General features: G+C 40.0%; 1 protein-coding gene across 3 annotated transcripts in view; it reads right to left on the bottom strand.

The window, feature by feature from the left end:
• ntrk3b (neurotrophic tyrosine kinase, receptor, type 3b) overlaps nucleotides 1-26,601 on the bottom strand; it is a 256,972-nt gene that overhangs the window by 137,254 nt on the left and 93,117 nt on the right. For all 3 annotated transcript variants that reach the window (XM_049602116.1, XM_049602125.1, XM_049602134.1), the window contains exon 4: nucleotides 18,157-18,225. In XM_049602116.1, the coding sequence (XP_049458073.1) occupies nucleotides 18,157-18,225 (69 nt within the window). The remainder of the gene's footprint in view (nucleotides 1-18,156; nucleotides 18,226-26,601) is intronic.

The following is a 26,601-nucleotide window of genomic DNA, read 5'->3' as shown; positions in this document are numbered from 1 at the left end:
CCAATAATATTGTAGGGTGGAACTGACAAAAAGGGGAGATTTCTTTAAAATCTTATCCAGTTGTCCAGGAAAAATACAAACTGAAGAGCTGAATTTGTGGTGTGTGTGCTTGTATGTCTGTGTTTTTAAGTAATGTTGAATATCATATGGCCTGAATCATAGATACCACATCCATTTCTAATTAATGCTATGACTAAACAGTCATAGCTGTAAGCTTGAAATGTTGTTATAGCTGTAAAACAACTTGTTTTTTTTCTAATTAGCGCTCAGTGAATAACCTCCTAAGCCCTATGATAAGCTATTATGGCAACTCTTAACTATACAGACCAATGAGCAGTGATAACTAACACCTCTTTGGAGTCATCAGGTGGGAACCTCCTTTCACGAGTGTTTTGTCTAGTTGGTCCCACGACACCTCCAGGAAGCTAGACAGTGATCTCTGGTGTCCCAGAGACACTCCCTTAATGCCAGGTCTCACTGCTCCCCACACCGACCCAACAACCTCCTTTGCCTTACACTACACATGGCTTTTTCAGCTCAAACAGCACTGCCACCTTCAACAAACCTAGGCTCCGTTTATGCGAGCTCCAGGTAGCTACCGTGCCGATACTATATAATATAATGATAACATATCAAAACATGATGTTTTCCCAACCACAACCATGTATTTCTGCCCCTAAGCATAACCACACATTAACCTCAGTGGTGTTGAAATGTGAGAAAAGTAAAGTTTTAGCATATTTGCTACATAATAGCATACAAAACTCAGATAACTGCTGTTTGCAGAAATGTACAACTCCAACATTTATCCTGGCAACTGAATTTTCTCATGATAAAATGGCAGCCTACTGTTCAGCTTTGTGGCAAAATGTACTATTATGTGTGAACACAGCTGAGTACAAAAGCAGAAACTATGCAGGCAGATAAACTGTGGCATTCAACAGGTAAAGCATCACGTACATATATAGCCCTAAGGTCATAACCAATAATTCCTCTCTTATTCTTCAAACTATCAACATACCATCCCCATGGATGTATTATACATTTCCTTTTCCGCCTCTCCACAGTGGTGTGGTTTGGTTAGGTGGAGTGAAAACACAAAGTCAGTCCAATGACACTATCAGGCAGACTCCATGCATTAATAACCTCAGGTCACCACTGTAAAGATGGTCATGCATGCTCTTGTAACCACTCGGACGTATTAAAACCGATAAAGTCAAGAGGATATGTTGGCGACCAGAGGGTCTGATGACTCTGTGTAGTTGGCAGTGTGTTTTTCCAGTTCAGAAATGGTGTACTTTTAAGAGGAATGGTTGCTTCACTGGCACATATGATGAAGAAAAACATCAGAATATCTGAGTGGAAAGCATCTTGTTTACTTATCTGCAGTTCTGTGTTTAAACTCCATTACTGGGGGAAAGAATTACGTAGTTCTGGTAAGTTTCCATTTTAAAGTCGCACAGAATCTTGAGTCTGCTGCTTCCATCAAGCTGTGCACACACTTAACCCTCTCTATTAGCAACAGCAAGAGAGAAAGCAAGAGCAATCTCCAGCTGCACGAAGAGCAACATTAGAGACAACAATGTCTGGCTAATTAGCAACATTCTTCATGATACCAACAATACAATACAATATCAATACAATTAACAGTGATGATGGAGTGACTGCTCATTCATAAGCTCACTTGACATCCACCGCTGATGTATGACTATGCTATATCAGGTTTCAAAATATTTGGACTTATTCAAATCAACGGATTAGACGAACAACAATGCTGGCCTGCAGCACGACATTCAAATGTGAGAAGGTCAAAGGTCAAAGCAGTGTTCAGGCTATCAGTCTCAGGCTGTATTAGCGGCAGGCAAGTATCATTAGACTCCTCTGTGCATACATTTCACTCTCACAGCAGTGTGCAGTGTGAGAGTCCACATCTACATCGTATGCCACCTCTGCATTTTGCATATGTCCAAATTGGAGGCTGTGATTGGCCAATTTTGTCAAGATGAATGCCTGTCCAAACGTCCTTGACAGAGGTCAATAAGATATTGCAGAAATCATGAATAATGCATGTGCTACATCCACCATGCTATATAAAGTAATGAGAATAGATTTCCGCAGGTGGATCTTGCTTATTATCAGGTGCTCACTGGATCAGATACTGTAGTTAGAGCAGAGCCTTTTCATATTCACTATATGGCAGCGTACTGATTGAGCTAACAAGGAACACCATATCCATCCATCCTTTTCTCTTTGGTTCCAGAGACAGCATTAATGTTATTAATGATTATTAGTAGGTTTTCTGTACAGGTGCTCTCAGATTGGAGTCAGTGTTGGAATTTTGCCTTTAAATTTATCATCAAAGTCAAAATCTAGAACTCAAATAAATTGCTCATCTTATATTTTTTCAGTGTAATTACAAGAGGGAATAACAAAAAAAAAAACAGATAAAATCTAAAAGTGAAAAAAATCAATTGTGTCTTCAATTGCAGCAATTTGTGTTTTCTATAATATGCAAAACAATATTTTTTTCTTTTCCTATGAATGTTTCTACTTAAATAGGGAAAAAAACTTGATGGTACTTTTGAATGGAAGAAATTTAACTTACAACAATTGCAGCTAGATGTTTTCTTCAGACAGGATCACAAACCATTTACAAAAGTACTTTGTCTGGTATTATCTCAGGCAGAATGTAGACAGCTCTTACTAAAATAACTGTCTCTGTACTTTGTCTCAATTTTCACTATAAGTAGTAGGGCTGGGACGATATGCATATCTCCCAAGTTAATTCTCTGACAATTCTTGGGTGCCGATTCGATATGCATTGTGATTTTTATTGCAATTTGATATTGGAGTTTATGGCAATTTTTGTTTAGTGGAAGTAAAATCGTACACTTCTGGAGACAAACATCAGTTTTTCTGATTTATATTTTAGCAGCATCATATACTGCATGCATAAATGGTAAATGAAAAAAAAACAAAACAGTTTTTATGCTATTATTTTTAAGTTTTATTCCAGTGAAGAACTTTGTGACTTTACTTAATGAAACGTAAATAAACTTTACTTACTTACTTACTAAAATATATGTTACAATCTACAACAGAATGCATAAGAAATACTTTTTATAGTAAACTGCGACATGTCTGTGCTCATCAAGCTTGCTGCGTTTCCCATACGTTGATTTTTTTGAGGCGACTGCATCGCTGACCACTACTTATTGATTGATGGGTAAAATTGTATTCCTTTGTAGAGCTGCGCTTTTCCTCTGTTTATCAGACTGCACATGAGAATAGAATTAGCTAGCTCATTTACTCCGCGGTCTCTCCGCCTCTCTACACCAGTAAAAGAGTATTTGCCATGAGGAGAGTGGGCAGAAGCTCCAAGGATACACTCAGTGGCAGCTGTAGCGACTCATTCAGCCAGCACAAACCCCAGCTCCGGGACAACACTGGGATTCATAGATGGCTGGGTCTAACCTGTGTAACAATAGCAACACAAAGTTTGCTGATCCAGTGGAGAGTGTGTGCTGGGTTGGCTGAATTGACCTATGGCTAAGCCCCGCCCTCAAACGCAATGAGCCAATCACAGTGCGTATAGCCATTCCCATACACTCAGACATTCTCTGCCTGGACGTACATTGAAATGCATTACAGAAAGTCAGTTTTGTTTGGTTTTATGAGCTTTTTCTGAGATTTGAAGTTTAAAAATGGTCAAACGGCGTGCATGGGGTACATGCAACTCCGACACGAGGTGTATTTTTTACCCTTTCCTAAACCACATCTCAACTGAGTGTCTCCTTTGGATAAAGTTGTGTGGTAACGTTAGATCACAACATCAACTCAACGTGAATAAGATTAACAATGATGTCTACATCTGTTCTAAGGTAAGTCAACATCGTGTTTGAGGCAACATATTGTCACTTTGCTGGAAAGAAATATAAAGTTATCTTTAACATCTCTAGTTAACGTTAGCTCCTAGCTGCGTTGTTCATCATGTCACCTTGTTTGCTGGGAGTTCATTAGCCTATTTTGTTCTAGTTTTTTGTACTCTGGTGATCGTACATCATTGATAGCTGGAGCCAAGTGCACCAGCTGGGCGTAAAAAAGAAGGTCTTAACTCTTACGCCGGACTTAACTACGTCCGACGTTGTGACTGGAATTTACACCGCGTGCACCAAGCCTGACTGACAACGGTCGTAGCTGCGCCTGGTCTTACAATGCGCGTCCACGTGAATACACGCGAATCGATGATTGTTGCCAAGCAACACACTTCTACCCAAAGCGCTCTCAAACTTGTCCCCACAGCTGGAAGAAGAAACAATATGGAGAACACTAATCAAAAAAAAAGGAAGGTAAATTTTACAGATGGAGAAATTAGGAAGCTGATAGAATTATATTCAGTATTTTGAAAGGCCCCGTTGGCGTAAAACCTGAGCGCAATCAGCACCTGCAGGGCGGGGGACAGCGCCGAGTTTCTGTCAGACCGATGCTGCAGTTGAGGGGAGAGCTCTTCAATTAACTCAAAGAGCGCTTGAGCCGAGTGCACCAGCTGGGCGTACGCCTGGGTGTAACGTTACGTCCGACTTAGAACGGAAAGTTACGACCAGTTTAAGGTTAAGACGAGTGCACCAGTTAGACTTAAGCCCTGTGTGTGTTTCGCCTGGGTGTAACTTTTACGCCTAATGTGGAGCAGGCGTAAGTTGGAAACTCGGACTTGTAGCCATGGTAATTTTAACGGAATCAAACGGCCGGAAAAAAGAAAGAAAGATGGCAAGACGTCTTATTTACTGGATGCTTAACGAGAGAGCATTTAGACGGGAAAGAGTCATTCGTGACAGGACAAACCCGCTCGATGTGTATACAGAGAGTGAGCTGATAGAGAGGTTTCGTTTCGGCAGACAAGCACCTGTGTGTATGTGGAGAGGGAGGGGTGCAGAGGGAGCCGATCTGTGGAAACATCCTGTAGTCCGTCGTACTTTCATGAGTTTAAATAACTTATTAGACGGATATAGAGAAAGGCAACGTTTAGAGAGCAAGCCCAAATAAGCAACTCCACTTCAGAAACAAGCCCAAAAAACCACAACCCGCTGCTACCAATATTTGTAAGCGACTTCACAAAAATACAAGCCCAAAGTCGCAGACCGGACATCCCTGCATGTGTGGTTGTGAATGCCCGCCCTACACTGCCTCTGATTGGTTCATGATGAATTTTTACTCTCCCTAAGCCAATCATCATAACTTATGAGGTTGTCTCTACCTCCCTTCCCCCTCACCTGCCCTCACCAAAGAAGACAAACTTCAGAGCTCGCTGAGAGGGAGCTTGCTTGGGTGAAAGCAGCTGCAGTGAACTCAAGTAAAGCCGAGTAACGGCGCATTTTATTACGAGTAACGGTAACGGCGTTATAACAGGGGAGACGGTAACTTTTTTGATTACTCGTTACTGAAAAAAGTAGCGCCGTTAGTAACGCCGTTTATTTATAACGCCATTATTCTCATCACTGTGAATGATTCAATGTAAATACTGTAGCACCAAACAAATGGAGAGAAGTAAAGATTATCCTTTTCTCATATTCTGAGCGAAAAACCTTAACTTCAGTGCAATGAGGCTTCAGAATCCTCTCCAAACACTAAAGGAGTAAAAGTTTGAAGTGGATGGAGAAATATTGAATCCCTTATTAAACTTTACTAATTTTCTTGGCCCAAAGTAGTCTTATTTAAATACATTGTCTCAAAAACACTGGAATCAACCCAATTAATACCCAGTTTTTAAAAATGTCAAATGCGAACTTCACCAGTAGAAATAAAGGTGCACCAAAGCAACCTTAATGTGGACTATAAAACCTACTCTATGCGATATAGCACAAAGGAGTTCATTCTACAGACAGGTAGCTCCCTGCTTGTTGGTGCGGAGGAGAATTCCACTGTTAAAGGTTTTCATTTAATGCTCAGCAAGTTCAACCACAAGAGATCAAAGCTCACCAGAGCAGGGCGGTCCAGGCTTCCCCTCTTTACACTGTAATTATGTTAATTGTTACGAACCACCACCTCCATACATTAGCCACTACTCCTCTGGGCAAGCTGATCAGGGCCAACGTGCAGCTGCACGGATACAGAAAAAACGCTGAAAATAGCAGGATATTGCACTTAAACAAGAAAGCTGGAACCCTCTGTTTCGAGTGTGCGCCCAGCCTGTACAGTACAGTAACATGGTTGTGAGTTTACAGCTCTACCATCTAAACAAGCAATAAGACAAACAAAAGGAAAAAAAACTGCAAACTGACAGCTGGAAGTTGATAAATGTCTGGAGGAGAGCAGATTAGACTTTGAAAAGAACAAAAGCAAACAGCAGTGTGACCCTAGATGCAGAGAGCTAACAGCATGATGTTTCCTTGAAGCTGGCTAACGATCCACCCCACTACTCCAGAGGAGAGGTAATGATCACCACCAGAGGCTGTTTTTCTGGGAAATGTACACACAGGTGCTTTGGCTGAGGAGCCGTGGATCACAGGCAACGATAAGCTATATACCGCATTGTTGCTTGCGTGCTTTGATCTCAGCTTGAATGCACCGCTTCCTCTCCTTATACTGTTGTTGGGAATTATTGGAGGTTTTTAAATCCTGTGTGTTTAATAAATCTCCTTATTTACCACAGTGCTACTGATCTTGGGTATGACTGTATGTTGTATTTCCTGTGATGCCTGGCTTTGTGGTAATTCAGCTGAAGGATGTGTAGTTAGCTGCTCTGGGTGCTCCGTTTGTCACACTGTTAGTCACTTGTACTATAATACAGTATAGCCAGATGTTAATGAATATTAATAAGGAAAATATATTTGCGAATCTATGACTAGTAATAAGCTTGCTTTATTTTTAAATTAATGAAGGAGCATATTATTAGGCAGCTATACTATTATGTGGGGTTTGATTAGAAAAGTACCTGTTCAGGACAGCAACACTCACTGTGTGGGAGCCAAGGTCAATGGCATGTCCAGTGATATTTTCTGACTTTGGAAGTGACTTTCCCTTTAATTTTCTCAGACGCTGTACAGTAAATTTTAAATTTTATACAGTTATTGTCAGTGTCATTTTGAGCAGGATTCCTTTGGGATTCTCAGCAAACCTCTTCAGAAAGTATTTCACCAATATAAAGAGGGTCCTCACAGAAAACTGGGCTGTCTATGCAGTAGAAAGAAGCAAATACTTTTGATATTGGTATTATTTGACCAGAGAAAAAAGACTGTGGCATTCGCATTTGCTGGAGAGGTAGAATACCTACAACTAAGAGATGCCGCACCAGACCAAAAACTACTGCCGCTGGTGGGTGAGACAATATGAATCCGTCCGTCTGACACAATGTTGGCTGGCTGGCAACAAGTGATCTCATATTACAGTTAAACAGTAAACTAGAACATGCTTCTGATAACATTTGAGGTGAGAAATACTGTAAAACGTCAATTAAAAGCCTAGTCCCAACTAAACGTCCAGTCCCTTGTACCAACCCAATGTAGCTATACAGTTTGACAAATAAAGGCCTGTCTCAAGAAGAGGCCTGGTCTAGTTTCCAAGCAGGTATTTTTTAATAATAGAAGTTATTCGGATGTAGTATAACGCAGGTTGTTGGCTACCCACTTGAACTAACTTTAGTGAGCTGTTAAAATTACACATACAAATTCAAACATTTAAACTTTGGTTTAGTTTGGTTAAATTCTCCAGAATTCAGTTGTTTAGTTCATTTTACTGAACCCATGAGCACCAGAGAAGACCGTAATTCATTCAGATTTACCAGCATGATGAAAAACAAGTGTTGACTCCCTGCTTCTGAAGCTGTCACAAAGTCAGAATATGTGTCTGTTCCTTGATTGCCCAGTAAGTTATTCATATTCCTTTAGTTGTAAGGGTCCACTGATGAAAAGAATCAAAAAGGTTTTTTCATAAAAATTAATCCAAGTTGTGAATATTGTTTTAACAGGATAAAGTGGTGTTGGGTCAGTATGTTGGGTGCTGTAATCCTCAAGTGCTGTAAAAAGAGTGTCATAATGTTCTCACTCTGATGCCTTGTCTGTCGGAATTAGAGCAAATAAATGTTTTGTATTTGATATGTTATTCAAAGCCTAATTTTTATATAAGTGATATAACAGTTCTGTGAATATGTGCCATAGACACCCAAAAAACGGCCTGTTGTTTTCAGTAAGTCAAGCAAAATAGCCCGGGCTACTTACTGAAGTTTTACGGTATGCAACTCAGTAACAGAATCTTAGTTTTACCATTTGATCTCAGTTTTTTTGGCCTCCACTTTTACTGTGCAGAAAACAAAATGGCGCCCACTTCCTGTTCATAAACTCTCACTATTTCGGTTAAAAAGGTCACTAAAATATGTCAGGCAGTGTAGTGACATAATCTTGATTTTTATTTGATCAGCTCTGCCTAGTTTTACTGTGTGATCAGACATGGGCAAACCCAAGAAGCAGCATTATTTTTGGCTGGCACAACTTTAAGTGGTTTTATTTTGTATTTATTCCAAATACATATTGTTCTTTATAAAGTGCTTGTGTTATCACTGTATGGTGATGGGACTCACTAAACTAAATATCTCATAACCTCATTGGACCTCACGCCCCTCCTTAACTGCCCACTGGACACGAAGCATGCGCAACAATATTTAAAAAACTGAGGCTTTTTTCAACTCCAGGATTTTGTTTTCAAGTAACTTTTGATTATCAGAGGCTATGTCTTTATAATTTTATATTGGCTGCCATGCCAAGTTACAGATATTATTCTGGCCGCTGCTGATACTGTTGTGTATGTTATGTTTTGTTTAGGAAAACAGTCAATAATACGCACATGTTGCTAATGCTGACTGCGCACGTGCTCTGTGTGTGTGTGTGTGTGTGTGTGTGTGTGGGGGGGGGGTATTAAATCGTTGTTTTTGTGTGCTAGGACGAGTGGCTGTCATGCACCTATATTTTGCTGAAGTGCACACAGCTTCTGTAATGACATGATTTGTATGGGAACATTTGCATCTTGCTTAAGAATTAAGCTGTTGGTTTTGTTATTAACTCTCACCCCCAAATGCAGACTGTAGGAAGTCTACATTTGGTATGAATATATTAAAATACGGCTATCCATGGAGGAGGGAGGGTTAAACATTTAACCACAGTCACTCAGGGAGGCTCAAGGAAAACTATTTGTAATATTTGGGAAATGTCAAGATAATAAATGAATAGATGAATAAAAAAAGTAATTACAAAACAAAACAAAACAACCAAAAAACATAGTCACCCCAGCCACCCAAACCACCCCCTCTCTTCTGATAAAAAACATAGCAGCTCTGCACTCTTTTTTTGGTTTGGACAAATTCACACTGCAGCAGCTCCAGCCAAACTTGCATTAGCATTATGTTTGCCAAACTCCTCAGTTATTCCTCTTCCACAAATCATTTTCTCCTGTTAAAAAATATACTGGTACACCTAAATGGAAAATTAGCAGTAAGTACATTATCCCTGCAATACACTAACAATTTCCCTGTCTTCTAAATGGATCAGCTCTAATACATGTTGACTTTCTGCTATGTAGCTTTAGCCTCAGCCTTTTAGCATTAAACCATGTATGCAGCCATCATGTGGACATTTAAGACCGTTTTACAGGCTTGTTGTTTGATCAAATCTGCGAGCGACAGTCATCATTTCAGCTGTCAAATTCCACGCTCTTGTCTAGAAATAAGAAGCCTGCTTTTGTTTGTGTTTGCGTCAAATCAAAAGCCCATTGTTGCAGAAATCACTGTGAATTTCAGGGGTAACTGCCACTGTTATCACTGTAAACTGTACACTGTGCTGTACCCCAGGAAAGATTGACAGGCGTAGCAACAGTAACTAAGGGCGGTGTCTACTGAACGTCAGTCCTTTCTCCTCGATGGTATACTGATTTATATTTTGTTGCATGTTTTTTAATCATATCACTCTATTTTTTTTGTCTTCATCTTTGATGCAAAGCACTCATTGCTGTTGTGTCTCTGCACTGCAATTCCCGTAGATCACTTGTCAATCAAACAGTGGCCAGTACTGTCGTTATTATTATAGTGTGGAAAAGAGATAATCTAGCTGTCATGCCATCAGATTGGCTTTTAGAGTCTTGAAGCAGTTGATTGACAGTCGGACATCTATTCATAAGCAATAGGCCGAATAGACAGATGTAGCCATGAACTGGTCTCATTTTTTTTACTGCATGTTTGCATATCGCTGCTGCACAGTTGCTCTTACGCCACCAGAAATGTCAAATTATGCTCAGTTTTCATTGTACAGCAGGGATTGGAGAGATTACAGTTGTGAGAAAGAATAGTATAAATCAATCAGTGGGAATAAATGCAGAAAAAGCAGAGAGTTGACTCAACTGATGTCAAATTTAATACTCTTCTCTTCACTGAGAGCTTTTACAACATAAGCAGTTTCCCTTGATCCTGCTAAATTTGCTAAACAGTTGCTTTTACCACACCGTAATAAGTGTGTATCATTGCTTCACCACACTCCTGGCTGTCCCTGGACCCGCTCCATCATTCTCACGCTGTATCTTCCGCTTGTGTCATGGATAAAGCAGTATGCTGCAAATAAATAAATCACCGTTTTGTCCCATCATTGCTTTTCTGTAAGGTTGCAGCCATTTGGCCAGTCAGCGTCCCTGCAGGCTCTCTCGCTGCCTGACTTTTATTTTCAAACCTCTACGGCTTTATTTGTCTGAGGAGCCAGACCTGAATTTGGCTTATCGACAACACCACCTGCACTGCAATCATGTAGAGGAGAGGGGACACCCGAGTCAGGTCAGGGAAGGCTCTAGGTAGGAAAAATGGACAAAGTGAGCGGGAGCTTCAGGCAATTTCTTCTTCAGAGGCAAAGATTTTAGCATAGAGATACTTTTGGTGGGGATTTTTAGACGATTGATGTTTTTAGAGCTCCTTTATGTGTGTATTCATAGTGTGTATCCAGGATGGATGATATATGTGCTATCCATTTATAATCTGACACATATGGTGTCATTTTTTAAGGGAGAGTTGTTACTTTACTGCTTTTTACAAGATCAATTCCATTCCAGTGTATATTTTGTTGTATTAAAGGAACAGTTCACCCCAAAATCAAAAATACATATTTTTTCCTCTTGCCTCTGATGCAATTTATCAATCTAGATTGTTTTGATGTGAGCTACTGAGTGTTGTAGAGATGGTCGCCTTCAGTCAAATATTAAACATACATTTGAAAAACTCAACAGCAATGTCTCTTTCCAGAAATCATGACCTGGTTACTCAAGATAATCACAGACCTTGTTGTGAGCAGTTTAATGTAGGAACTATTTTCTTTCTGCCGAACTACACCCACTGACTGTATCACTGTGCAGAAGGACATGTGCATCTACTGCTAGCTCAACTAGAACCACTGAGCTTGCTAATGTTGCAGCTCAGCCGAGGAAGACGCCGTCAGTGTTTACATCTCGCGCTGTCATGAGCACTAACCTCTCGTGTATGAGCAGATGCATAGATTTTTTTGCTGCTTTGAGCACCACATATTGACTGCCTTGTAGTTCCATTACACTGAAAGGACGGCAGACATCTCTACGGTCGATATCTCCAACACTCGGCAACTCACACCAAAACAATGTAGACTGATAAACAGCACTACAGGTGAGAGGAGACAAATATATTTTTAATTTTGGAGTGAACTGTTCATTAAAGTTACACATAACTTTTAAAATAAAATACAAACCAGCTGACTGTATTTCAATCGATCATCCTTTATTTGCCTGTTGCACCCAGTGGGGCAAAAAGTAGCTCTCACAGAGACTAAACACAGGCTGCTCTGCTGCCATACAGCAGGTAAAGGTTCCACTTCAACAGAGGCACAGCGCAATGAGGCGCAACTATTGTTTTTTGTTTTTTTTTTATTAGTGCCTGTTTGGGAATTGTGTGGTTTTAATCAAGCCTTGTCTGAGTAGAAGCATGAAGTTGTGCACTGGTGGTTTTGTTATTGCAGTTCAGGCGAGGAAGTTTAATTTCAGCGTCCAGCTTTTGTCCATTAACACATGCGTGAGGAAATATGACAAATACACAGAGCGATGCTTGTATCTTTAGTTACATGTACAGGATTCACATAATTGAATGTAGAGTGACTAAAAACACTCAACAGCAGTTCTATCAAAGGTGGAGAGTAAAGGATCAAGGACACGTCCTCTGCGCATTCAAACATTCTTCAAAATAAAATTACAAAGACATAGACTGAGCTGGGTTGGAAAAGAGGGTGATTCCTAACCAAAATGCCATCCTCTGCTGCTTATGCATGATTGAGGGCCCCTCTTTTCAGCTGATTAGATCCCAGTTGCCACCATAGAGTAACAAAATGGACTGTTTTATGCAAGTGAAACAGTTTATCATGGTGAGCTGATATTTGACTGATGACCTTTATTTTAGTAAATAAAACTCATTAACAACAATAAAAAAAAATAATGGAGAATATGTTATTGAACAAGCACTTACTGCTGTTAACTGCACTCAACCTGCTGTAAACTCTCTTCATACTACATTAGAACAACATGGTGTCAAGGTATATTGCCCTTAAAAGGAAAGGCCTTGTGTTTGCATCTGTATTTGTGGCTGCTTTCAGAAAAACAGTGTGGGATGCCCCGGTAGCTCTTCGTATAGAGTGCTTACCATTTAAGAAGTATTTCAAATAGTGCGAGTTTAAGTAGTTTTACCATTTAATCAGAGAATGGTTTGAGTTTGAGTTAGAGGGTTGGCTTTCTTTCTCGATCTGCTTTTATACTTTCTCCTAATGCCAAGGCACAATCTGTAGTTCCAGCAACGGCCGTACAGCCAGTGAAAAAAAACATGGTGGCATATGAGCAGGGAGATCTGGGCACTGGAAAGACATAACATAACATGTTTAATTTACACATACTACCCACACTGCTATAAAGCTGGTTGAAAATCTGTTGAGTATCTCTTTAAGGTTGAGTCCTCAGTTCAAGTCCGGCCAAGCCCCACTTGCCCCACGTCATTTTCTCTTTCACCCTAGCCCTGCCTGCCTCTCTCTCTCACTGTATCAAAAAAAAGGAGAAATGCCCAAAAATCTAGAAAAGAACGAAAGGAAAACAGCTTTTAAAAGTTAAGGGGTTCTTCATTTACCCCACATAGTTTCATGGATTCTGCAGCATGGGTTTTAAGCTGGTGATCTCTGTGGCGTCTAGGCCACCACTACCCCCCAATCTAGGCTCTTCTACTACATTTAACATTTTAATACTCACTTTCCCTCTTGCAAGTCACTCTTTGATGTTTTTGAAGAGTCTGTGTAAATGTCATGTAATTTCAGTAAGATTTTGCCCTGAGTGCAATTGGACCCCAATAAAATGAAGGTTAAAATTTAGTAATTTACCTGTCATGCAGCCCTTGGAAATGTAATGTTTAATTCATCCTAATACACTGGCAGTCATATCAGAAGATTACAGGTTTGATCTATTCACATTTCATCCATATTCAAAGAAAAATTCATTTTGCTCTGAGAGGCGTAAATGTTTGACTTTGCGTCGGCCCCTGCTTCCCAGAGAGCTGGGATTAAAGGAGTGCTAACAGAATAAAGGGATTCGGGATGCACATTGCCTCAGGCAGATCGCTTCAGTTGCTAAAGACGGGGAATATTTTCTTCTTTTTGTGGACCAGACAGAATGAGCTTCCTCAAAGATGCTGGTATCGGTGACTGCCGTTAACTCCGCTTCAAATAATCTCCAATAATATCACCCCGGATGCCACAGCGGCAGATTTAGCATTTTAGTCGCCCCGTTCCCCCTGCTGCTGTTCTCTGGCTTGTGATTGGCTGGACCAGTGCACCACACTGCAGTAGCTCTGGTCCTTTGGCTAAAGGGCACACAAACAAAGAGGCAGAGCCGATTATCTGTGTCTCATCCAGAGGCAGCACACAGCAGACGTCTATTGTAGAGCTTCAATGTGATGTTGGGGCCTTTTCACAGGAGTCACAAAAGACTTGAGATTATTGAGATTTCACTGATAGTATTGTCATTGTCACTGATATTAAGATATTGCAGGGAGTGTGAAATATCTGTGCAACCAACCTGCGAAACAAAGCAACTGTTTTTCTGTTACACCTCACAAGGTTTGATAGGGAGTGCCTGATAAGGGAAAAACTGACTTAATGTACATTGACTGATGATAAGTACTTCTCCCTCTTTTCCTCTCTTCCCAAGGCTGGTTTTAATTGTGGAATCAGGTGTAGCTTTCTATGGTTTTGAGGAGCTGTTTCACATCATAGCTGTAGAGTTTTTTTGAGGAGACACAAGAGACACGTCTCCCTAATATTTAGAACATATGCATTTATTCCGCTGAAATAGCAGGACTTCTGTTTTGACAAAACTAAAGATAATTCCACAAACTGGTGCATACATTTACCAGAAAGCAGGACATTAATTGTCCAATGCTCAAGTTTCCTTGGGAAGGACCCCCACAACCTCACACTTCATATGAGTCCCCCCAAATGTTGAAAACATGCTTACGCCCCTGGACCACATAGTGGGTCAGCACTGGACTACACACTCAGTGGCTGTTTGAGCTTAACAAAGAAGTCTTGACTTCATGTTACGGTAGCTGAATTAACGATTCTTTAACGGTTACACGCCTCTTTTTATTGGGTAAGGCATATTTTACACCAAATTGATTATGCGTGAAGTAACACTTAAAAGCGTTTAATTCCACGCTTGGCCAATTACAACTCCTTGATGAAAGAACACATTGTTTCAGGGTGATTTGGGCATCAGTATTTTTATTTATTTATTACCTTTTTGATCAGCATGTTTGATATATACAAATTACCTCTTTTCTTAATAGTGTCCACTCTACTTCCTCACTTGTTTCTATTTCTTTTCTTTCACATTTTTCACAACAAGTTGTGAAAGCAAGAGTAGAAGAGCAATAAAACAATGGACCTTTATAAAATATATCATTAACAAATCCATACAAACGTTGGTATTTTAATGCGTTTGAAGGGCTTACAGTGTAATTCCAGGCTTAAAAAAACATGACTCAAGCATTTCCTGTTCATTGCAGGTCACTGTCACCGTGTTGCAGCTTTGAAATTGGTACTCTTTCATTGTTAAAAACATGAAATACAATTACAATAGCCAATAGCCTAGAGTGACTGAGATAACACGGTGTAGCGACAGCGTCATGGCAAAGGGCCATGCTCTCCTTTCGTCACATAAAACGGAAATTATTTCAGCTGGTTTGATCTTCCTCTATTTACATAATATCAGTGCGGTTCAGCAGCATGGGTGGGCACTTATCATTGATACCGCATTGTGTATTATTCTAATAATTAAAGGCAATAGGCGCCCGGTGAGCGCGCTTCATTTGGCACGATTGAATGATTGGCACTCACCAAGCTAATATGGTTTGGGCGAGCAAATAGACACAGTGAAGAGAGTAATGATGTCAGGGCCACGTCGCAGACTCTGCCCATGATAGAGTGACTCATTTCCTTTTAGCGAGGCCTGATTCCACATGGCTTCCCTCTTGCACAACGCCTCGGCCCACGTCTGTGCCGCCATGCCACTCCAACTGACACCTCTTAACCAAACACACCAAATGGAATAGACATAAACCCTCACTCCTCATCAGTATTCACTGGGGAAACACGGGCATCACCCCAGCCCTGATTTTTATGTAGAACAACAAGGACACCATTTGTACCCATCTAAAACGGTTGCTTAAGAAGAAATGGGAATGCACATCAGAGCAAGTCCTGCTCTTTGAGCTGTGGCAGTGATTCGGTTAAGGACAGATCTTCGCTAGTTATTTTAGTTTGTTGCATGTAATGTCTGTCGAGGAATAGAAGGTCATTTAACTGCTGAACTCTACTACTGTACTCCTCAGTGTCCCTGTGGGCAAAACAGCCTCAAACTTGTTTTTCTTGTATAAAAGTATGAAGTTAAAGCTGCTTTATATGATATATTCAGTGGTGAAAGTGTAACTGAAACATATGATCGGCATGTAAAATAGGATACATCATTATAAATCAAACTACTCAACTGTATAAAAACTGAATGAAAATACTCCAACTTCACCAGCTACAACATCAAAATATGGCCTACACATCAAAGAGGAAAGCCACCTAAATTAAGAATTCATCATGTTCATCAATTCATCATCAATATGTTGTTTCCATGGCCTTGGAAAGGTCAATCAATATTTGTGAACATGAGCTACTCTCTCTCGAAGCCAGAGACCAGGGAAGTAAATCTCAAAGTTGTGATGTATAAAAACTGGAGTCGCTGCATATACAATGAATGGAAGCCTGATTTTGTTACAGATTTTTTTTTTTTTTTTTAATACCCAAATGAGCTCGTTCTAAAACAGAAAATGTCCCCATATACTCAGAACATTCTCCTGGGTGCTCTCAGTGTCATCTATAACATCTTTCCCAATGCACTGTCATCCAGACTTTAAACCCTATGACATCACAAATTTCCGTTTCAACACCCTGGTTTTTGGCCTTGGGAGAGAGTTGTGCATGTTTGCTAATATTTATGGACCATCTTAGATCATAGGCATAAGATGTATGAATTTTGAAAAGGGGTGCAGTTTCCCACTGATAGATAATCCAATAAAAAATGTTATTATTTATATTACCCTGAACAAAATCTGCTCCATCAGGATTAGATTTGATAGGCAGTAAAACAAACAACCCACCATGACATCACTTTTTTCTAACTGGACCCGGCCCACTTCTAATCAGTAAGTTGAGCACAGAGGAAAACAGAAATACTGAAATCTCTTATGTGAGATAAATCTGTTGCAACTTTGGCGAAGAGCAGTGTGCTCATGCTTGGCTGTAGGTTTCATTTCAACACATTATTTTATTGTAGAGGGGTTCAGGGCAAATGCACATGTTATAAATATTACGAGGGATGTGACCCCGAAATCTACACCTATGTGGAATTCAGAAAGTAGGATTCAGAAAGATTCATTTTACTTGTAATGGAGCATTTTTACACTGTCATACTGATGTGTTATTGTGAAGTACAAGATCTTTTCCACCACAAATACAGTGTATTACATAATATGCTGTACATATAGAAGCACAGGATACAAATCTTAGACACTGCAGGAGCAGCAGCAGTGGGAGAAGCTAAAGGCCAAACTCACTTCTACAATAGCAGAATTGGACAGCTGGTAAGACAACAAGAGTACAGAACTTCTACAATCCAGTGAAGAATGAAATTCACAACTCAATAACAGGCACAATGAGGGATTCAGAGACCCATCTGCCTCCGATGAGGGCCCATACTGAGATGACACTTGTGTAGCACTAGTATGGGGTCCGCTGCGAATTGCATCCTACACAAGAAGACGGATAAGAATGAGTGTTCTGTAATATTGGCAGGTCCTGCGTGTGCGAGGGATAAGTTTCCCTCAGGATGACAGCATAAGCTAAATGCCAAAAATGCAAACGTATACTGTCAATGTAAGCAGGGCTATCCCTCTGCCCTGCTGCCTGGAGTGTACAGCAGCAGGACTACCCCAGATCAGCATTGTGCCGTGCTCTCAGAGGACCTGCCCTGCTTCTACCTCTGAAAATAGCACAATAAGGAGGCCTGCTTGAAATAGTTTCAATATCACATCCTGCTATACCTCAGCTTTATGTACCAGGAGGCACTGGAAGCAGCGCTCAAAGCATAGTGAAGGTTCAAATGATGGACAGTGCTGACAGGCGTAATGATGTGTAAATTACAAGCGGGTCGACATCGCAATGTTCTCCCTGGTGGTGAAAGAGCAAACTCATTTCATAAACACAACGATCACTAAAATATTCATAACAAACAAGAAAATGGGGTTAGACTCCCTCCTCCTACCAGACCATTACATTCCCTTTGTGCGCCTTAATTAAGTCAACAAATGACTTATAAGATCACAGTGCCACTATACTGCCTATAGGTTCAGTCTTTTACATGTGCTGAGACAAATTAGAGGTTCTGTACAACAAAGACAGGAATTATAATGGCATGCAGTGAAAACAATTTGTATTGAGGCAGATAGTGCGCAGGGAGCGATGATAAATTGCTCTAATAAAATACAAACAAAAGCCAACAAGAGAGATCAGACGGGGGAAGAAGACTTACAGCTCCGAGACTTGGAGGTGCTGGAAGAGCTGCCATGACAGAGTGGTGAGAGGATTCTTTGACAAGTTTCTGTGGAAGAAAGAAGAAACAAAGCGAAAGTTAAATAGATTTATTTTATATGAATTATTTTATGTCTCTTGCTTGATGTTAATTCTGTTCTGTTTTGTACCGTTTGCTCTCTTTTTCAGTTTTGACGTCCTGTGGATTCAGAAACCCAATTAGCAAATCTTTCTGTGGGTCATTTTGCCATTTCCTCTCTAGCTTTTGAAGCGAAATGAATTTTTCACTCTCTCTGGGAAACATCAATGTGTACTTATATCTACAGTACTCTGGTGTGTAGCTGTAAGTAAAATAGACTAAATCCAGTAAAATAAAATAGATTCAGCTTTACTTGAATAGTATAAAGTAAGTAAAATAAGCAAAGAGGGAGCTGGATATACAGGCCCGCATTAATGGCTGAAAATAAGGCAAAGTACTATTGACAAAGAAAGGGAAACAGGTCTGGCTGTGAGGAGCTTCAGGGCTCAGCCAACTCAATAAAAGAAAGTTGACTGCTTTCAAGTCAAATAATTCAATTGACTTAAGAAACCCCTCTGGCTCAGAAAGCCATTAAATTCAATAGCAAATAGCCAGAGACCTACAAGTGTTTTGACCAGAACCTTGAATTTGTTTAAATATCAACATCAGGCATCTGTTTGTACAGTTATCAGGACATACAGCATCTCCATAAGAGCTTTGACGCAGCAGTTCGTGATAAAGTACACTATCACATCCCATTATCAGTTCATGGATTACATCAGGAGAGGGAAAACGACAGAGTGATGTTAATATCTGTTCATTTGTTTTCTTTGATGTGCGTGGCCATGGTTTTGCCTCAACACTCGCCTGATGACTCACATGCTTTGCACATTATTGTGACTTTGAACACGACACTTGACATCACAGCTCACAGAGTCTGTAGTGCAGAGCGGAGTCATCTATTCAGCCACTAACTGAAGTGACACACATATATATAGCATATAGCGATAGGAGACACTAAGGCATTTCAAACACCAATAAAATGTAGCCATGACAGTCACATTACATGTCAGAATATAGCAGTTTAAACATTATAGGTGACTCAGAGTTTGACACTATAACATATTATGTGTACAAAAATGGTTTTAAGGCTGTAGTAGAGGTAAAACTAATGCATAAGACAAAAACAACAACAAAACGATTTTCAAATAAATCTTATAAACAATATGAAATTAATTTGAAAAATAATAAAAATACCAGTCTGGATCAATATATAGCAGTACATGAGCAAGCAGCAGTAAATATTTATAGCATTTTAAGAATTTCCATTTCAGTGCACGATGCACACACACACACTCTATGGCAGGTTAATTTGTATGGGAGGCCTATTAGATACTCCTGTAACCAGAAGTGTCGCCATGGCAACAGGGAGCTAAGGATGTTGCAGGTCTCTCTTATTTCCTGTGATACCACACATGCAATTACACACACACGCCCGCAGATACACACACACACGTAAAGGCAGACACACACACACAGGTGAAGCCCACAGAGGTACGTTTGCACAAAGTCATTCACACGCTGGTTAAATATTGTCACCTTGAAATGTTTGCCTGTGCAAATGCACGGCTGCTCTAAAAACAGGGGGTGCGTGTGAGAATATGTGAAGCCGCTGCATGAAATTTCACCTCCCAACGAAAACCTGTGGTCCCACGGGGACTGTATTATACACTGAAAGAATACATTACAGCGGGGGAGAGAGAGAAAAGGTGGGCAGGCAAACAGCAGCTCATTAGGTGATGTAGAGCAGGGCCGCTCAAATCACATACCCCAAAATAGATGCACATTTAGACCACAGATCTTCAAATAGACACACGTCAAATGACAGACTCTGAAATAGATCTCCAAATATACATACATTAGACCCCAGACCTCCGAGCAGACACACACAAACCTTCAAAGAGACACACATCAGACCACAGACCCTCATCTGAAGCTTCTGTTGCTGATGCATCTTATTATAAAACACTCAGTTTCATAAAGAAGTCTTCAAATTGGATCATTTCTAGTGAGCAAATGAAAAAGAATTTAACCCTTTCCTGTTTTGCAAGAGACCCCTGGAAACTTTGCAGGTCCCTGGAGCCACCTTAAGGACTCCTGGAAACACCTCAGGGGGCCCTGAAGGTCTCTGGACAGTGGACCAACAGCAGGAGCACAAACAGCACATTAGCAATGCTAGCCTGCAATAGCAAGAACCATAAAGCTAAAGCAGTATTTATTTTGTTGCTGGAAAAAAAAAATCTTTCACTGTCCAAATTGACTTTAGTTCATTTAAATGCATTTACTTATTCTGACATGTTTTTCACATTCTTCAACCAAAATGTGTAGCATTTCATATTCATTCATATTCCTTAGTCTTCCTCTTGTTCGTTCAGACATTTACTGTTAATACTTTCTATGACATCCATGTCTATAATGCACTATCATCTATTCTGAAGCACTGTATGATTATAGTTATAAGTACTCATAAATATTCATAACAATTCATAACAGTAGTCACTGCATTTATAATGACATGTAAGGTCAAGTTTCATGCATTCCTACATTACAAGCTGTCAGAAGTCACTATAAGTGGTCATTGTTTGAGCAACACATAAAATGGTGTCCAGTTAATTCATGTGTTTAACAGGTCATTACGGAAATTGAGTCCTGTAAAGTGACACAACTTTTTGATGATGGACAACTAAATGATGGACATTTACATTTGACTAAAGTGGCTCACTCATCACACTAAATTGAATTAAATTATAGATTATATCTGAATCAAGTTCTCCTTTAACTGTAGCTGTACATTTTACTTCAGTGTAAACGTTTGATCACAAAAAGGTGAATTATTAAAAAAAACATACATCTCAACTTTGAGAGACAGAAAGAGAGAGAGAGAGAGAGCATTCACAGTGAAGTGGCGAAGGGTAGCAGCTCATCATAAGAGTTCATCTTTTTGATCTTTTCTTTTATGTCGATGGTCATCGCTGAGAGACATCTGTCGACAAAAGTGGATAGTTTCTCCGCCCTCTCACTCCAGGGAGGTAAGGCCATGAACATTTTCGGAGCTGTCATTTTTGGCTCAGCAATTGCAGACGTCCTGGGGATGGTGTTCTGAACAACACTAATGGAGCTGATGGATTATAATGTATAATTATGAGGATGGTGCAATACACACTAATCCTTGCAAAGAAAAAGCCAATGACTGATCAGCAATTATGAAGTCTTATAATACTTGACTTTATAAGTAGTCTAGGCTAATTATGAAATGCTTCATTATGTGTTATGATTATTGTTATAAAACATAATGAATATTTATGAGTGCTTATGTTTATACAGTGCTATAAGCAGATGGAGTACGTAAGTAAGATTGTGAGTACGTTTATAAGGCATTATAAACATAGGTAACATAGACACTGTTACCATTGTTCTCATGGACCTGTTTTCTATTTTCTATCCAGCTAACGTTAGCTAGAGCTGCTAGACACAGCAAAGAATACAAAAAATAATGGTGATTTCATGTTAAGTCTCACAAATACATTAAAAACAATAGGCTTATTTCCCAAAATGTCAGAGTTAGATGAAGATACAACTTTAATGGTAGCTACTGTGAACCGCAAGTTAGCTTAGTTTAGCATAAGCATAAAACCACAACTTGTCATTTCAACACATTCTCATCCAGGTCATGAAAAGCAAGCTTTCTCACACCCCTCGGCATGCAATACCAGTGCCAAAGGGCACCCTTTAGTGTCTTTATGTGCCGCGCACATGCGTCCTGGGTCAAACATGTTGTTACACATGGTTAACATTGTCAAAAACTCGCAGCTAGGTTAAGCCATGAATCTACTTGGTGAGGTTTAAGAAAAACATCATGTTTTGGGTTAAATTAAGTACGTAATATGACGTAATTATGTCAGGCGAGTGATGTAGTATGTGACAGATGGACATAAGCTATGCTAAAACAGTGTTGAATGATGTAAAGTTACATTAAAACAGTACTGAGTTTTGGTTTCACATAGGACAGAACAACAGTCTCTGTGATGAAAATCTGTGTTTTTTATACCCACCCACCTTCATACTACATCAGTTACGGTCAAACACTGCTGCAAATGAGTTGACACTTAAGTTAGTTGAAAGCCCTGTGCATCTTGTAGGGACACCAAAGGGTGTCATCTGTGTCATGCCACAGAGTGTGACAGCCATTTTTACACTCTGGTTTTTGTACATATTAAACAAACGAAATATAAATTGTAATTTAGTGAGCCTCACAGGAACTGGTCGACAGATTTTGTTACCTTTGGACAGAGCTGTGCTTTCTGTTTCCCCAATTTCAAGTTTTAAGCTAAGTTAGGCTAACCAGCTGCTGGCTGTAGCCTTAGATTCACTGTACAATAGGAGAGTGGCTTCAATCTTTTCATCTGAGTCTCTGCAAGACATCAAATGATTTCCATTAATGCCAGACTACTACAGTACCTTTTCAACTTTGTTCTGTTCCCTTCACCCTTTGCATGTTTTTTTTTTAAATCAGATGTTGCCATTTTTATGAAATGCTTGTGGAGACTCTGAAATGTGTTTCTTTTTTAAGTGAACCATCTACTTAAAAGATCACAGTCATAAAAGTGTTAGTACACAAAAGACTTAAAATTAAGTGGCAAATGTAAATGTATTTTACACCTTTTGTCACTGAGTGCACGTAAGAGGAGAGGAGAGGACTGGAGGAGTGTTTCCTGAGCAGAGAGTGAGACCTCCTTCACATCTCTGGCAGGAAGTGTTCTGTTTTCAAAGGTCATCCTTCGCATCTCGACAAGAAATGTCAGATAAAATTGGATTGGGGAGGGGGTAAATGAATTAATAAATATATAAACAAATCAGCAAATAAGCCATCAAAGACGACGGAATGCCAAAAGACAGGAGGTGAGGAAGGCCAAGCGCTGTGGAGAGGAGGGGGGCAATGATTATTAAATTTAAAAATTAGCGGTGTAGATAATTAATCTATTTAGAAGCTAGGCAGCTCCATTTCCAGGCCTGGAAGGACATATACCGCCCACCCAACAAACACACACATTTATACACACAGACCTCCACCACTTTGACTAAACTGTAAAACAGACACAGCATCAGCATCCAACTGCTTTTCAGTCACTGAGCCACCACAAATCATCTCCAGACAGTGCTCATTTGAATACGGAATTATAATTATGTGATTCACATGAAATTTTCATTAGGTTGGGGTAAAAAAATATGCGTTACGGCGACGGATGTATCTAGGTTTTAATATTGATGACAGCGTCGGCTCCCCAGCCAGAGGGTGACGGAGTGAATGCTAAACTGAACCTGGGTGTTTGCTCCTCTGCAGAGGAGGTGCGACTCCTCCTCCCTCCTTCTTTAATAATTCTGTTTGGCACAGATGCCATTGGGAGGGCTTGGCTACTCGAGAGGGTTGGCTAATTAGTGCAGCATCACTGGTAGCTACTGTCTGAGTGTGGGGGAGCTCTGCAGATTGACATTCAGGACCACGCAGAGGAGAACCAGACAGCCACTGAGCGAGATGTCGCAACGGATCAGCAGTATGGACGTCGTGAAATCTAGTCGTCATCTGTCAGGCTGAGCAGAAGCCGCTAATATTTGCTGCAGCAACATAAACTAATTGCATCCTTTTTTGGAGGGTTCATTTTTCACAGCATTTTGTTTTCTGAAATGTCTCAGAGCCCTTTGTGTTATGAGTAACGCTAACGACTGTAAGCAGCAAAAACACACCTCTTATAATGTGTTGTCTAACTTTAAAATATCAGGGGTGTCAATCTTAAAAGAAACTTGTTTTTCTTCAGTCCTGAAAAGCTGACATTTTTAAGAAGGGAGCATTCGGTGCAGCCATGTGCAGTTTATAAAATAATGTTGCATTAATAATATAAAGGTAGGAGTATACTTTGATCTCGGCCATCTCTTGTCTCAAATCGGAAATCAGCAGTACAGTGTGTACAATTCAGAGAATATTGTTTCGGATTACCTAAATGGGTAATTACAGTATCACATAAAACACATCAAATCCAAACCATTTTTAAAACACATTCTGCCTCTCTCTATCTATGACTGATGTAACACAACAGTGATTCAGCCTGCAGTCAAGTTCACATTCAAGCTTTAGTACATCCAAACCAGCCAGAAAAAATCCTTCTTACCTGGAAACTCTCTCCAAGCAGACTGAATGTCAGCATTCAGTTCCAAAGATGCAGCATAATATTCTGTATTTATTGTGTTGATCCAGTTCCTAAAACATCAAAGCCACTGCTTATCACCAAAGGTGTTCCCAGAATAAATACTTGCCCTCATTTGCTGAGAATGAACTCATGACAACCCCGAGACTGCCCTATAGCTTAAGGGTCAGATATAAAAACCCCACATTGAAAAATACAAGTATAAGCTACTAATAAGATCTGCACGGGTTTACTCATGCACCACTCCAGCCTTCTGCATCTGTCTGCCTGATAATCCTCAGAACTTATTTCATGCTTTTCATCCCACCCAGTGTAACTATGCATCTCATGGTCCACCAGTCCAATGCACTGTCCCATCTACAGCTGAGACCTACAGCCTGTATCCCGCCTGAATGCACATAATGATAAGAGTCCTGAATGTATGTTGATATGCATATTCAACCAAACAAGCTATGCCTCTGTTGCAGGCTGAAAAAGCTCATTTGAAATATCTTCTTAGTTCACCTTCTCGGCTCTGTGGAGATATTATCTGGGGACTGACATGACTCAGATCTCACCAGAATGCAATTCACATTTAAATGTAAATTACTGAGGGGGAAAAAAACATGAAATACATATCATGTAAACCCTAAAATATACCTCATCGAATCTATTTAAAACACCTTGACAGCGCTACTGTACCTTCTAACATCTCCCTTCCTGCAGTTTTTATCTCTTCAGATCAATTTGCTGGGCTTCCAACACCAACACCTCATGTGTTGATGCTTTTAGTATTGTTGAGTGTTGCTATGATCTCATATAAAATATGTCTCTCCAAGTTCTCGTTTTGTTATACGGGGATCACCCTGTTGCTGCATAGATTCTTTGAGAGCTCCTCCAAAGAGTCTTTTCAACCAAATCTGTTGTACAATCACTGCAAAATATTTGGTAAATTCCTTGATGTAAGTGTCTCTCACTGAACTGTGGTATAAAGGTACGGCTAACGTAAGAAATAAATGGATGTAATACTTATTCATATAAAACTAAACGCTAGCTGTAAAGAGACACTAAAACAGATAACTGGTTTCTATGCCCACACACCACCTTGACCTTCACAGATTTACTTTTAATTGAGCTGTAAGAATGTCCTACTGCTTCCTGAATTTGCAATGAGCAGTGTTGGGTAAGGGTTACTTTAAAAGTAATCAAAGTACGTTACTGCATTACTTTTTTAAAGCACTTCCAACGTTACTCCCTGAGAAAAGTAACTCAAGCACTTTTAAAGTACTTTTGAGTATTCTACACTTCCTATTAGGCAATGGACCACAGGGCGCTAAGCCTACATTTTTTTGTCTCCAAAATTAAAGTTATGGACCACTTGCCCTTCACTGAGATCCAATTCTCCCATCACAGCCGTCACTTTGACCAGTAGAAACACAGAACGATCTGCTGCCGTAGACAACTGTATGACAACAACACCCCAGCGTTTTTAATATTTCCTCTAGGGATGTTACCACACAGAGTAAAAGGGGGAAATGATGGTGTGAAACAGCAGAGGCACTTTGTCAACCCGCTGGGTTAACCTTACTGTCATTAGCATCAAGCTAGCAAACAATGGTACATCCTCACGGTTGGACATAAAGTAATAACATTAACAAATAGCGGCGGGGCTTTTACTCACCACAACTGCAGAGGCTCCCAGCTTCATTTGAAACAAACTACATTACAGACGGGCCGTTATTTATTAATCCCTCTGTGTGTTTATATATTTACTTTTTATCCGCTCCGTTGTCTTTGTAAAGTTAACATATCGTACCGTCATTTCAAACTCAACAAATTAAATTTCAAATTAAAAGCGCCTTATAACCTCGGCTGAGAGAATCCCTCCATTTTCTAAATAGGCTTTTATTCTGAAACAGTTGTCAGAACTTCCTGTGGAAGATACAGTAACTTGATAGTTTACGTATGGCGCTTCAAATGGAGCTCCTGCCATCTGCTGACGCTTTTAGGTGACTACAACATGTCGGCTGGCACATGAACAGACACAGTTCTGGCAGTGACTCAAATAATAGTGAAAGTAATAAAAATAGGACAAGAAGAACCCGATGACATCACACACGCCGTGAAAGACGACCGGGGATAATTGGTGAGTACCAGTGTGTAGCGTGTACCAGGCATAACGCAAGTC

Source organism: Epinephelus fuscoguttatus, linkage group LG2 (genome assembly GCF_011397635.1).
Source record: "Epinephelus fuscoguttatus linkage group LG2, E.fuscoguttatus.final_Chr_v1".
Taxonomy (NCBI): domain Eukaryota; kingdom Metazoa; phylum Chordata; class Actinopteri; order Perciformes; family Serranidae; genus Epinephelus; species Epinephelus fuscoguttatus.
Note: the sequence above shows the minus strand (reverse complement) of the source record. Positions and strands in the feature narration are given on the sequence as shown.